Raw genomic sequence first — 14,594 nt, 5'->3', positions numbered from 1 at the left:
AATAAAATGTTTCTGTTTTCATAAATAATAAACGAAGCCCACTTAAAAAAACTCCGTTCATTCAAGGTTATTGTAACTTGTGAGACGTGATTATTAGTATGTAACAAAAGTGCTTTGCGAAACACGTGTTTCGTTTTGCTCGACTGTAGGGAATTAAATGCTGATTGGTCGAATGGAGTGACATATTAATTTCATTGATAATGGTTCATCCAATCAAATGAGCCCAAAATTTATAACCTCGTTTTGAAGTTTGACCCGGCGGCTTCAAACAACATGGCGATCTAATCGCGGTATGAGCTACACGGGAAAATTGTGATTAAATTCTTGAATATTCACTTTTATGAGGCGATCTGATTCCAGATGACATCGATTTCAGGAATGGGTGATACGATAGAGGTGAGTGGATACTGTAATTATTCATGTGATTGGCTTGTGTACTCGTTAATTGGTATAGTTTGTCTATAATTAATCACGACGCAAGTAACTTAGTGAGTCCGTAGTATGTAGATATTGCTCGCCCGATGTTTGTTTACAGTCTGAGATTGACGTTCCAGTCTACAGCATTAATTGTCAAAATAGTCAATCCTGATTAGTTTGCCAAGCTAGGCGGATTACCTAAATCCAGTTGTCACTTAGCATATATATACGGGACTGATTGTTTTAGCGGTCATCAGTCTCAATCTAGCAACTGAACAGTCATCAGTTCGCGCAGCCTTCGGCAGCTCCGAGTCGTCGAGTTATTTTTATTTCAGGAATCTCGGGAGTGCTATTTAAGATTCTAGTCATTGTGTTTTAATCATGTCAGTTTATGATGATATAGGTGAATGCATTGAGGTACGTTGGTTGATCTGCAATCAGATATCAAAAAAATTTATCTGACTATTAGGCCTAGATATATATATATTGTGACACTTGTCAAAAATTTACCATTTTCTGTTTTTTTTCCAACGGACCAGTTCGCACTTAGTTAGGATTTATCAGAATTTTATATCAGGTCTTTTTGACTAGCATTCATTTCAAACTAGAAAATGTCAATGACTTTATTAATTGGACATGATAGTATTTTGGTAATGTACATTATTTATGGATCATCTAATTTCATCACGGGCTATTGCAGGGTTTTCTGGTATTTAACGGTACCATATTCTAAATTCTGAGATTTAACCATTGATGTATGTGCAACCATCATTGTATGTATATTTATTAAGAGAATAGGTATATTCTTGCTCAGACATGCGTTATCAGATCCAGTCAAATATTCATGACCTATATCAATTTGAATAACAACATACCATGATTATCTAGGGACCCGTGGTTCGCTGGATGATATGCTGGCCAGAATTATGCAAGATGTTTATCTCGCATTTTACAATGATTTTTTTTTTCACTTTTAGGATTTTGAGGTCCTCAACTTGTTGGGCAAAGGAGGATTTGCGTGCGTTTATCGGGCGCGGTCAATTACTACTGGACAAGAAGTAGCTATCAAAATGGTTAGTGTCAGTCTCCGTGCTCTTGCTAGGCTAATTATTGTTTACAGAATATTACAAAATATTTGCATCTTAATTATCACTTGAACTAATGAGGCTGCCTACATCTCTAATGCATTGCCTATTGTATTGATTGTTGACTGATAATTACCTATTAATTACCAAGTGGTTTTGGTTTCACAGGTGTATCTATGTGATTTAGTTGCTCAGCTCACTAGCACTTGTCTCCAATTGCCACAATTATGCTTATTTATGCATGATCATTGAATGGAAGAATAAATTTGCATTTTGATTTTCAGATTGATAAGAAACTGATGCACGCTGCTTGCATGGTGGACAGAGTAAAAAAAGAGGTTGAAATCCATTCCCGACTCAAACATCCCACAATTTTAGAGGTAATTGAAACAAAACATTGAAGACAGACATTTTGAAATGAGATTATTTAAATAGCTTATTATTGACATACATATTTTCTCTGTATTTTAGTTGTATAGTTATTTCGAAGATGCAAATTATGTCTATTTGGTACTGGAAATTTGTCATAATGGAGAACTATACAGATATTTAAAACAACATTGTAAGATACTGAGTGAAGATGAAGCCAGACATTTCCTACGACATATCGTAGATGGATTATTATATTTACACAGTCATCGTATTTTACACAGAGACCTCACTTTGGCTAATCTACTTCTTACTAAAGATATGGAAGTGGTGAGTGTAGTTGTTTGTCTAGTATGATGTTTTTCCCATCGCTAGTTGAATAGAGATGAGATGCACCTGTATGGCTGAGTAAGACAGGTTCCCTATTGTCAGTTGATACCAGGCACCTGTATATTATACACGGTTCACTAATCTCTTTTATTCATTTTCTGACATCATTTTATCAAAATGCCTTTCATCCTCCTAAAATGCCTTTCATCCTTTTTGCGTGAGCGTGGGTAATGATGATTTGAAATGTTGTTTTTCAGAAAATTGCCGATTTTGGATTGGCTACTCAACTCGAGGTTCCCGATGAAAAACATTTCACAATGTGTGGAACTCCAAACTATATCTCCCCGTAAGTTTGAATTATTAAAGGATTATGTTGTTGTTGATTTTTTTTACAATTTGCATTAAAAGAAGGAATGTTTATGTGAATATTTTTTTTATTTTTTTTATTCAGTGAAATAGCGATGAGAACAGCTCATGGATTAGAAGCTGATGTTTGGTCTCTGGGATGCATGTTATATACGTTTCTAGTCGGCCGACCTCCATTTGATACGATGGCGGTAAAAAGCACCTTGAATAAAGTGATCTCAGCTAAATTTGATATTCCTCATCATTTGTCTACGGATGCTAAACATCTTATACAGTCGTTACTGAAGAAAAATCCTAAAGAACGTCTCAGTTTAAAAGGTAAGCTTCTATGAATTATTGGTTTGATATAGTGGGCAGTCTATTGTGTTTATTCCATTGCATGGAATTTAAACAATGTTATTGTGATGAACTTTACATTTGTACTAAATGTAAAGGCCTCAGTTTGTAAAGAAAATGTGTATGGCAATTATAGCAACCTGCTGGCTAGTCTATAGTCTTCATCTGTTCTATATTTTGGATAGAACATCTTTAAGATGCTTTGCATGCATTTGAATAATAACAGACGGTTGGGGTGAACTGATCTCAAAACAGGTTGTATTCATCAGGTGTTTTAACGGCCGTTGAGATTTAAAAATTATAAATATCTAGTTTACATCATGCAACCTCCCTCAGTTTCCCTCATAAATCATAGCTCCGATCTTTTCCGATTTGGTCATGAACTTTAGACCTATAAAAAAACCTATTGCTTGTCGTTTTTTGTGTGTTGTGCAGTGGTATTGTATGTAAATCAGTTTGCATTGTTAAGTGATGGAATTTTCTTGTTTTTATTGTTTAAGATTCCACCTGTCCCTATTGCTTTGCCTTCTAGCATTATTCAAAAACCAGTCATGGTTGGAAATATAGCATTTTAGCTATGACTTCTCGATTCTTGAATTTAAAGTTGATTTATTTATCCACAAAACTGGGTCTGCACTGAATAACCCTAAATGTACTCTCCTCATCTTCGTTTAACAGAATTAATTTTGAATAGATTTTATTGGCTCTTTGAAGGATTTGAAGAATGATATTAGTATGCCTAGTCATAAAATTTCCTGCAGGGAGAGTGTAATCAGACTCTAATGAATCGTAATTAATTTTTGTGAAAGTGTGAGAAGGGGTTAGGGTTACCTGAGGAAGAGGTTTAGGGTTACCTTACAGTTTACAGTGATGTAATGTGTATGTGGAGTAAACTGAACTGCAGAGAGGGGTTCGCTATGGCGGACCTGTTTTATTTGAGCATGGGCAGTGAATTTTCTATACAACCTGTTTACCTATAGTATTGTTATCTCTTTGTCTACAACATACAATAGGATGTCAATTAAATGTAAACAGGTTCTAGTCTTTCACTGTCTGCCAATGTTCTGTCTAGGTGAAAGTGAGGAGAATATCTCTAAATCAAACAATCTAGGCCATTCTTCAGTAAGCAAAGAAGCGGTTGAATTCAAAATTCAAAATAGGTCTAGCAGTTCACTCTGAATTTAGAATAGCTTGAAATTGAACATTAAGATATTCATAGAGTTCGTGATTATTATGAATGTATATAATGTTGCCGTCTCTTAAAACATTTCAATCTCATGGGTAGTAACCTGTTGTAAGTTCTGATTATACAATAATAAATGTTGTTAATTACTCAGGATATGGTAATTAATATGCTATTTAACATGTACAAACAGTTCAATTAAGCTGGCAGTTCAGCCCCCTGTAGGCTAATTGTTGTACAACCCCCTATTGGTTTTTATGATCTATATGATTTATCGAATAACCCCCTCCCCTGTGATGATTCCTACCCCTGACTGAGCTAACTTTGAATGGAAAGAGAAATTTGTCTCAATTCATCCCATGAATATTAATCTCACAGGCCTATCTATATATATATTTAATTCTTTTTTTTTTTCTAGAAATTTTGGATCATCCCTTCATGACCGGATCCCATATTTCACAATGTAGAAAACAGGTGAGCTAGATTAATGGTATATTTTTAAATGTCTATATGATTGAATGTCTAAAATCAATGTATCATTTCATTGAGAAATAATTCAATGATTATTTTACATTGTTTTATAGATACAAGAATCATCATTAGATAGCGGTAATGATACCATGTCAACCCGGACCACACTACCTTGCGGTAAACGCATGAAGACTAACGATACGTTGAAATCTACTCGGATTTCATCTCATGAGGAAAAGCGCGGTTTATCGCCTCCAGTTAGACTCAGTAGTAAATCGTAAGTATTAACTGTTTGGCCTGGGTATATATATCCAATCCCTTCTATTGGGCCCTTTTTTAATCATTAGCTGTTAAAATAAATGTTTCATATAATCAACGTCTGTTTTTGAGGGCAATTTCACTATGCCGTAGGGACAAAAGTGTGTTTGACACACTCATTCAACATCCTACTTCCCATGAGGTTTCACTCAAATAATACCCAAACAAATTCTTGCTTCATTCCACTGAATTCCTCATAAAATAAAACAATATTTTTACAAACCCTTCCTGTCCCCTCTATTTCTCAGATATTACACAATATTTACTATAGTTAGTTGAATACTAGCAATTAGTTTAGTTAGGAACAATAATGTTAAATTACTGTAGATATTGACAGATGGAACCCTCCCCCTGTCTCAATGAGAAATAATCACCCACCTAACAATAACAGATAAATATTTTATATCCATCTAAACCCTGAATTAGCTTTTGTTATGATTACATCACAGTGGACACATCTGGGCATGCCTATCTTTTATATCCTCAGGGATCAATTCTAATTCTCCTTAAAAATCCACTCAACATCTCTTGGCATAAAGTCTCTAGTGTTTAATTTGAATTTAACTTACATCATCATGTATAACTAAAATTCAACTACCACCTGTTAGAATCAGAGATCTGTTATGAATTTTAAACTTATTGATAGAAGTCAATTTATGCATATAATGCTTATTTATTTGTAGCAGTACTGACGGCTCACAACGCGCACTGTCACAGCATAGCGCAAACAGAAGCACAGTATCAGCAGGATCTGTATTCACTAGCGATCACCCTGGATACGGAGCTTCCAGCATCGATTTTACCAGTAGCAATTATTATCAGGGAGGGCGTAAAAGTCGAACCCGCAGTTTACCGGATTGGAATGACGCTCAACAAAAGCAATTTAATCCAAAAAATTATGAGGACAGTTTCAGTAGGCAACGATCTCACCGGTCTCACAGCGGCTGCAACAGGTCACATCGTTCTCGAAGTGCTTACAGCGCTGAGGGGCGTAGGTCTACTTGTTCCGAGGGTCGTGCTCCAAGATCTACAAACTTCGACGGACAAACCCATCCTCCGATATCAACCTGCTCTGACTCCGGACAATATCAACGCAACCGCAGCTCAGAACGTTACAGACCTACATCCGGTCGCGATACCTCTATTGGTCGTATCAGTCACCACAGCAACAGTAGTACTGTTTCAACAACTAGTAGAGACCAGTTACCAAGCGTTAGCGTTATATCTACCGATTCCTGTCACAACAACAAATCGAATGCCGAGACGAAAACTATAAAAGACATTGTCTCGCAGATAGAAGTAACGAGACTCCGGCCGATCAGACAGAAAACCCGTAATGCTGTAGTCCATATCCTCGATGATCAAGTCTGTTTAGAATTCTTGCAAACAAAACATGAAAAAGAAAAAATCAAAGAAGTGGTCAGGATCAGTAATGACGGGCAGTTTATAACCGTATATGAACCACCACGAAAAAACCGTTCGATCGCAATGGAACCGATACCCATTCCTGAGGATAAAACCACATACACGTATAGCAATTTACCTCAACGATACTGGAAGAAATATCAATACGCAGAAAGGTAAGAAGTCAATTCTTATTGCCGGTTTATCTAGTAATTCATGCATAGTTTTCTAAATTGCATTTGAAAAAAATATTTTCAGATTCGTCAGAATGGTAAAATCAATGACGCCAAAAGTGACTTTATATACTAAACGGTGTAAGTGCATGCTGATGGAAAATTCACCCGATTTTCAAGTGATATTCCATGATGGAGCTAAAATAAACATGTCGGCGAATTCATCTAAAATAATACAGAATGACGGAACAGCAATGACTTTAGAGAATAACGCTAATATTCAACATTTATCGACTGAATCCAGAGAAATGTTCGATTATGCTCAAGAGGTGCGCATCTACATTCATCAATCTCTCATCTAAAGTCTGAATTAAGAAAAAAAGCATTGAAAATGAATATTGTTTGAATTTGATTTTCAGTGTCGTCAACATTGTTTGAACATAGAATCTTTGTTGAGTGGTATTGACTCATCGGATTTATCCTGTTTCCCTGCTGTCATTGGTAGACGAAACGCCCCAAAATGTTTACTGTCTCAACAACCGACAACACCGCCTAGAATTGAATGTATCGATATGAATGAACAAGAATCTCCTAAAACATCGGTAAGTTGCATGGTTTTATTCTCTCTCCACAGCAAGATTTAACTAAAATTATTTGGGCAATAACTAAAACTTGAATTTAATTTTCAGATGAAATCATTCGAAGATGAGGAGAATTTGGTACCTAAGGTGTGCGCAGGTAAACCTGTAACTAGTAAACTGCGTACGACACAGCCACTGTGTAGTGTATTTGTACCAGGTGTAGGATGGGCATCGCAATATTCCGATGGCGAAGTTTTAGTACAGTTTAATGACGGAGTACAATTAAGCGTATTTGCGACTACAAGCGGCACTGTTATTACTTATACTGATACATTTAATCAATCCGTACAGTAAGTATTCATCCTGAAACCTTGCGTTAAACATTGCTTAACTTGAAATTCTGTACTTGATAATGACAAGAAGGTTGAATATTCCATGTTCTGGAACCAAAAACCATCTACCAAGTTTCATCATCCAAGTTAAGCCCTGAGCATGAGCAAGGTTAACTGGTATTTAATGTATCATTTCTATTTGATGTATTGATTATTTAATCATTTGTTGGTTGATTTATTTCTAGGTATAGTCAGTCAGGATTGTTACCGACTCATGTTAGAGACAGATTGGAAAAGATTCCTGCGGTGGTTGATACTTTAGCCTCGCAACAACGTGAATTACCGACTAAAATGGACACATTTAACCCAAATACTGGATTAAAAGTTCGGCAAATGAATATCATTCGATAATTTATATCCTGCTGTAAACATTCCTCTAGTACTGTGCTTACTGTGATTTATTACATCGTATAAATACGCTGTATAAAATGTAAATACTTTGTATTGTTATATATTGTAAAGTTTGTACAAAGTGTGTAGATATTTTTTAGAAGTAGAGCATGTTAGATAGCTTGTAAAAATGTATAGTAGTCAAATAATTGTGTAAAGCGCACTCGTTGATTTTAAATTAAAAAAGAATATTTGTTAAGAATATGAAAATTTCTATTTAATTATAAAGATTAGGTCCAGATTAATTTAATTCCATAATTAATTCAAATGATAAATTATATATAATTTTTCGCGTGATTCATATATTTATACTGTGGATGTTGATGAGATTTGTGTCTTGGGGAGGGATTGAACTACGTAGTTTGGTACGTAGTACTGCATACCACATTTACTTTGTATAGTATAGTAGACAAACTAGGGTATTACATCCGACGTTGTGTAAATTGATAAGAGGTATTTTGAATGATGCTCTTTCTCTGAATCCGACCATCGGAATCTCTTTCTGAATGGTTGATGACGTCATCACTTTTTTCGCGTTTGTGTGTGAAGAGAGAGAAAATGTTTATTGACGCCACACAAACTATTTGTTGCCATTCAGAGTTAACGAATATTTCTGCACTTAATGACCTCTTTTATTGGTTACATTCATTGTTCAAACCTTTCTTTATTATATGTTTAAAATTTCGCGAAAGGTTTCAAAAGGATGTTATAGTAGTTGATTCATTACATTATTTCCTCCTATCTTTTCGCTCTGTCAAATGGGTAATATCCCGGTTTGAACCGTAGGAGGTCAATGATAGATTCACAATAAATTATGAATTACGATATAAAATATTTAGTTGACTTCGTATACATTTCCCCACGAGTTTTTTTCTCACGAGTCTTGATGAACAAAATATGAATTACCCGTTCACCTATCTTCCTGTCCATCTTCCTCAGTTAGCTGCGTGTCATACAACCAGCTGCATCCTGGAGTTTTTAACTGGACACAATCCGTGTACAAGGGACGGTACCGGTTCAGTGCAACAAACTGAACCACGACGATGTTGTAATATCCCCGCCCCAGTAAATATTCCTCACGTAAAAATCCTCTGGTAAAAATCTTAAGTTGAATTACAAGAAAATCATCAATATTCTAAGATAAAAACCCACTATTTGCAAATTAAAAGAATTTTCAAATCGAGAATTTATTCAAAGAATTTATTCTAAAGATATAGAATACACGACGTTTCGATCTCACCCTAGAGATCATCGTCAGGTGTGATGATGCCTGACGATGATCTCTAGGGTGAGATCGAAACCCCGGATCGAAACGTCGTGTATTTCATATTTTTTGAATAAAAGATTATCGATTTTAAAATTATTTTAATTTGTACATAGTGGATTTTTATCTTATTATCCGTTCACCATGTTTGAGTGTGGTTATTGTACAATCAATATTCTAATCTAATGCTACGATTAGTAGACCTTTCTGAGTAATTTTCAAGGGATTGATATGCCATTTTAGTTTAAGCCAACCTGTAGATGTTGTTTCACTAACTGCGAACGTTACTCCCTTTTTAATTACGGTTATACGCTGAAATAATGGCACAGAATTCTTAAGTAATATCTACGGATTGTATGGAAAAAAATGCCACCGGAAGAAATACCAACGGAAAAAAGCCACCAGTGAAAATGACAGTAGAAAACTGCCACCGTTAAAAGTTTAAACTAAGGATGGTAAATAGAACGCTTAAGTTTTATTTTCACCCTTCTTTCCAGATTTTATAGACGTCGAAAGTATATAATTAATGAACTATTGATTATGAATGTTATTGAAACTCATCAGAGAACTTTTGTATATTATGTACAAGCCTGCACGTAGTAGTATACGGAAAAATGCCACCGAAAAAACACCACCAAATTTTACAGGAAAAATGCCACTTTTGCACAGTAGGAAAAAACGCCACTCGCGGACAAAATAAAGTTATTTTAATATAAATTCAAGCTAAACTGCAATGATTATCAATAATTCACCCGCATAATCTCCGCGGGCATGCGGAAAAGAAACGTAACAGTCATATAATGGTTCTACAAGGCTCCAACAAATTGCAATCATTCGAAAAATAATGTTCTGGGCTTAGGAAACCCCATGGTTTCCACGGGTATTTAGTGATTTTCTAATGTATTCATATATAATCGGAATCATGGGCTCATCTCGTTTTAATGTCCATGGAATAATTGCGTTTGCAAGCCAGGTGCCCCCTCAAAACATCTTTATGGGCCTATCAAACAGAAACCTTACTGTACAATAAATCGACATTAGATTGCAACTAGATTTAACTTTTACTTCCGGTTATAATTATACACTTCCCCGGCATCTAAATTCCGGTACACTGTCCGACAGATTTTTATTGATTTATCAAATTTCAGTTGTTAGCCCTAGACGACGGATCGAATAATGACTAATTACATCCTGTGTATGAAACAAGTCTCCCCAACGCACGCAACCACCCTCAATTCCAGCTGTAGCACATATACGCAGAAACTGAGATAAGGCCTTAAGATTTATGCTGTTTTATGTATCATCTATTCCTGATTTACATATTCAGTTACAGAACGAGCCATCCTTTATAAGGCCAGACTAGCGGATCGTGGTGTTTTTAACCTTGCGATTCGTTCAAGCTGGCTTTCTGTTCTTTCGGGCAGTGCAATTAATCAAAATGTTTATGGTATCAAAAGAAGATTATACGATATGCATGTTGCAGTTCTCGATTCACCACTCTAAGTCCGTTTTATTTGGCGTAAGGATGAAGTGAGGATCAACTTAACAACAAAATTTAACATTTTAGTTTGCCTTTCCTGTTTGCCCTGAAGAATGGTCGCGCTAAAACGTTCACGTTTAAACCCGACGAGTTTCCAAAATCCGGATGGTTGCATGTAGCGCATCGTATGTACAACTTCGACAAACAAAGTTGCATAATTTGTGAATTTCATGTATAGTAAGAAGGTGACATTTTAGATGTGAAAGCTTTGGGCTATTTACGCAGAGCCGTCTGCGCATCCTTGGAGACTGAGAAGAGACAATGGGTCGTGCATTACCGGAATTCACCTGGTGCGTGTAGTGGTAGGTTTTCACACCTCCTAATCTACACCTTACACTCTGACAGGCGAACGAGATTTCGTTTAATTTGGGTACGCAATGCGGCCTATATATATTATGATTATGAATAAAAGTATTGAACCCCACAATTGATATAGTATCCGCTATCTATTAAATTGTCAACTCAACTGCATGTCTATAGAAATTGGTAGTTGATGTTTACACACAAGGAGATGCGTCCGTTATTGCCATTACCGAAAAAAAGCCGAGGCAAAACTAATCTCTAAACGATGTGACAATGTGGATAATAAATTGAATAACATTTTAGATTATTCCTATTCAATTACATTGTATTCATCATTCTTCTTTCATATCTTTTCTTGTAATGAAATATTTGAGGAGAAAAGTCTTATCCTCTATTCTGTATTCTTTTTAATCTTCAAATAAGAATTATCCTCTTATTTATCTTTAATTTTGATTTCATTATTTGATTTCAATTTTGTTCGTGCCCCTTACAAACCCACCACATCTGGCGGGAGCTGGACAGGGAGTTTTATTTTGAAATCGGAAATCGTAGTACAGGTGTAATCGGTGTTCGAATTTACAGAACTTTTGTATAAATCGTTGAATTTTTGTATAAAATAATTCTTATGAAAATTAATGTAAACAGTCACGGTCCAACCAGCCTGAACATGCAAGCGAATGCTTTCTGGAGTTATTTTGTTTGCCGTCTAATTTAATACATTGAGATTCGGAAAAGGTTGAAGATGATATTGTCCATTATTCCATGCTTTAAAGCAAACATATCACATTATATCTCCCTTGAGGTAATCTCTTTCTCGCTGCAATGCTTCCTCCTCGGTCAAGTGTATTCAGCTGTCGGTGTTAATTTTACCACAGGGCGGACGACGTCATATCCGTCTTTATCTATGATAATATTATCTTTATGACAGATATTTAAGATATAGTTTTTTTCTCCGATAAAAAGATCATTGCCGATGCGCAACTCGTTACTAGACGACATGCCAGACGAGTACGTACGTATAGTTAGGTCTGAGACGAGAAGATACATCCGTGCATGATGATAACGAGAGAAATCCCACAATAATGAAGCCAACAATGAAAAGTTCTATATCAAAATGATTATATTTAAGAGCAACGTGAAAATCTGGATGGTTCATCTGAAATGATATCCGTGTTGTTATAATGTTTGTAATGAATTTTTTTCGTATCGGTTAAAAAGTAACGAATGTGTTTATTTTGTATGCATACCGTACAGGATCAATTTTTTTCTCAACCAGTCGCGAGAGACGTTTCATAAAATTCGCATGTTTGGAATGAAATTCCTAGGGACCATATTGCTGAAATAATTTTTATCAATGGAAAAATGGAATGAAAGACTCTCCCAAAACAATGGTCAGTCTGATTATGGTCCGGCGTCGTGCACGCGATTTCCAACCGATGTACCGATATAGCACCATATGTTAATATTGGTGCTTTGACGGAACGACTCATTTCGGATTTTGAATTAGGACTTTAGGGGATTTTGATATATTTATTTTCTGAATGTGAGTGTAAGCATGGACGTATAAACCAAGTTATACGTGCATGGTCTAAGACAGACGATATATCCGAGGTAATCCGCTATTCTCAAAAAAGCTGTCACTTTATTTATTTAAGATAATCTATTGTATTTCCAATTCCAATTTAAAAGCGTAAGTCGAAATTTTGGTCAGTCATCAGCTGGTCCCAGCTATGACGATTTCGACTCATGTACAGCAAACTGATCTCCCAAGGTAAGAATTCCTTATTCTTCAAAGCAGGCATAAATAAGTCACACCTTTTGAAAAGTGCACAAATAATTTATACAATCATAAAGTCGATTTATTCATATTGATGTATTCAAAAAGTTCAACTGATCTATTTTAGGAAAGAAAAATCATCATTAAGTGAAAACCACTCACTAACGTCATCAACAACCTTTAAAAACACCACGATGTGTTTTTTTCTGCCTGAGATTACTGCTAAATATAGTACACTGTACTTTATAGGCCAGACACGATTGTATATTCCTGTACATTCAACAAAATCAGGAAATTCACAAAAACTATTGAACTCGTGCTAATACGAACAATTGGCTGGGGATGATTACACAGATTTCCGAAAATAAGCCGGAATCAAATATTTCAGAATTCCTTTCGGTTTTAGTTACGTGGTCGATCGGCTGCGGGCCTTGACAACGGACAGAAGGCTAATGTAGTAGGAACTACCCGCATGGACGGTTAGTCGAGTGCTATAGAGTCCGCGGCTTTTCGGGTTCCTTCCGTATCCCTTACCGCGTGAATAATAGATTACATAATATTCTACTCTAAAATAAAATCGCACAATAGATTGCCGGAATATTTTAACTGCGTCACAATAGATTATATCTGGGGATATAAGGATGTGCATTATAGATCTACTGGCATCTCAAACACATCTACGTAACTAAGGCAAAACAAACTAAAAGCCGCCAGTGGCACCTGACTCGACAGACAATAGTCAACTATAAACTGACCAACCGATAAAAGGTTGCCATGGATGTTCGTCCTTTATTAGACACTATTCACTTCTGCGCGATTTGTTGAAAAATCAGAATTTATCTTTTTTCCATCGCGATCCGACTGATAGGCCTATACTCGTCTTCCACCATTTCCAGGTCTACATGTATTCAAAGTTCTCGACCAAAACCCTTTCAAACTTTCTCGTAGGAAAGGAATCTGGCGCCCGTGGTGTAACATTCAATGGGCAATAAAACCGCGAGATCAAAGTTCTGTGTGAACATTGGGTGCTATAGAGTTATTTAAGCTTAAAGCAAAATCGAGAACATTGTGTCAATAACCTATTCGTCCGCCCTGCGGCTTGGGTACGGATTATCTGTTTTGATTCAGAGTTTTTTTTGGCTAATGGATTCGCTTGTATTAACATAATTCTTCGTATTCACATAAATTTCAGGGCGACTTGTGTCGAGCACGCGTGGTCAGGCGATAGACGATGTTACCTTGGGAACTAGCACGCTTTAATCCAGGATTAATCCGTTACATCACCCTTTAATCACAAATTACTATACAGTTTAAATACATATTTCATTCTTTTCCTCTGACCCCTTTCACAAAAAAATATTTGATTTCATGCGTCAATCATCATCATCATTTAATCCTTTATTTCTTCAGGGAGGTGGCCCACCTCCCTGATTTCTTCCATGAGAAACGCCTCAAATATCTCTTCAATTTATGCACGGTCCGTGCATGAAGAGCAGACTCCCAATTTTGACCACTATTACGCGCGGATTTGAAAGGGCGCAATCTACAGATGTTTAATTTCAACGCGTGAGCACGGAATACTCGAGGCAATATTCTCGGGAATTTTGAACAATTTACAGATGCATTTACGAGAACAGTAAAAATGGTTTCTGCTTTTATGTATTAACGTTAATACCAGTTTTCACTAATTTTAAAGCGCCGGTGAACATTTTTTGATGTAACACGCGCTATATGAATTTTCACCTGGACGGCGATAGTGAACAAACCCCCTAAAAATGATAATGCAGGTGCCCTTCAAAGAGTCAGTGTAAAAAATTCGAGTCATGATTTTTCGAAATTTGGATCCAATTTAAATTCTTTTTTGAAAAATGAAAAGTAATCCATTCTTAATTAAA

The 14,594-nt window shown here is 36.0% G+C and overlaps 1 protein-coding gene across 1 annotated transcript; it reads left to right on the top strand.

Annotated features, from left to right (window-relative positions):
- Positions 1–338: 338 nt before the first annotated feature.
- LOC141905131 (serine/threonine-protein kinase PLK4-like) lies at positions 339–8,574 on the top strand. Its single transcript, XM_074793904.1, has 13 exons — positions 339–396; positions 1,395–1,490; positions 1,787–1,882; positions 1,974–2,201; positions 2,459–2,547; positions 2,653–2,885; positions 4,505–4,560; positions 4,671–4,834; positions 5,559–6,455; positions 6,538–6,781; positions 6,872–7,054; positions 7,142–7,383; positions 7,611–8,574. The coding sequence occupies exons 1-13, from the start codon at positions 361–363 to the stop codon at positions 7,774–7,776; spliced, it is 2,730 nt and encodes a 909-aa protein (XP_074650005.1). The 5' UTR covers positions 339–360; the 3' UTR covers positions 7,777–8,574.
- Positions 8,575–14,594: the final 6,020 nt, after the last annotated feature.

Source organism: Tubulanus polymorphus, chromosome 5 (assembly GCF_964204645.1).
Source record: "Tubulanus polymorphus chromosome 5, tnTubPoly1.2, whole genome shotgun sequence".
Lineage (NCBI taxonomy): Eukaryota > Metazoa > Nemertea > Palaeonemertea > Tubulaniformes > Tubulanidae > Tubulanus > Tubulanus polymorphus.
Note: the sequence above shows the minus strand (reverse complement) of the source record. Positions and strands in the feature narration are given on the sequence as shown.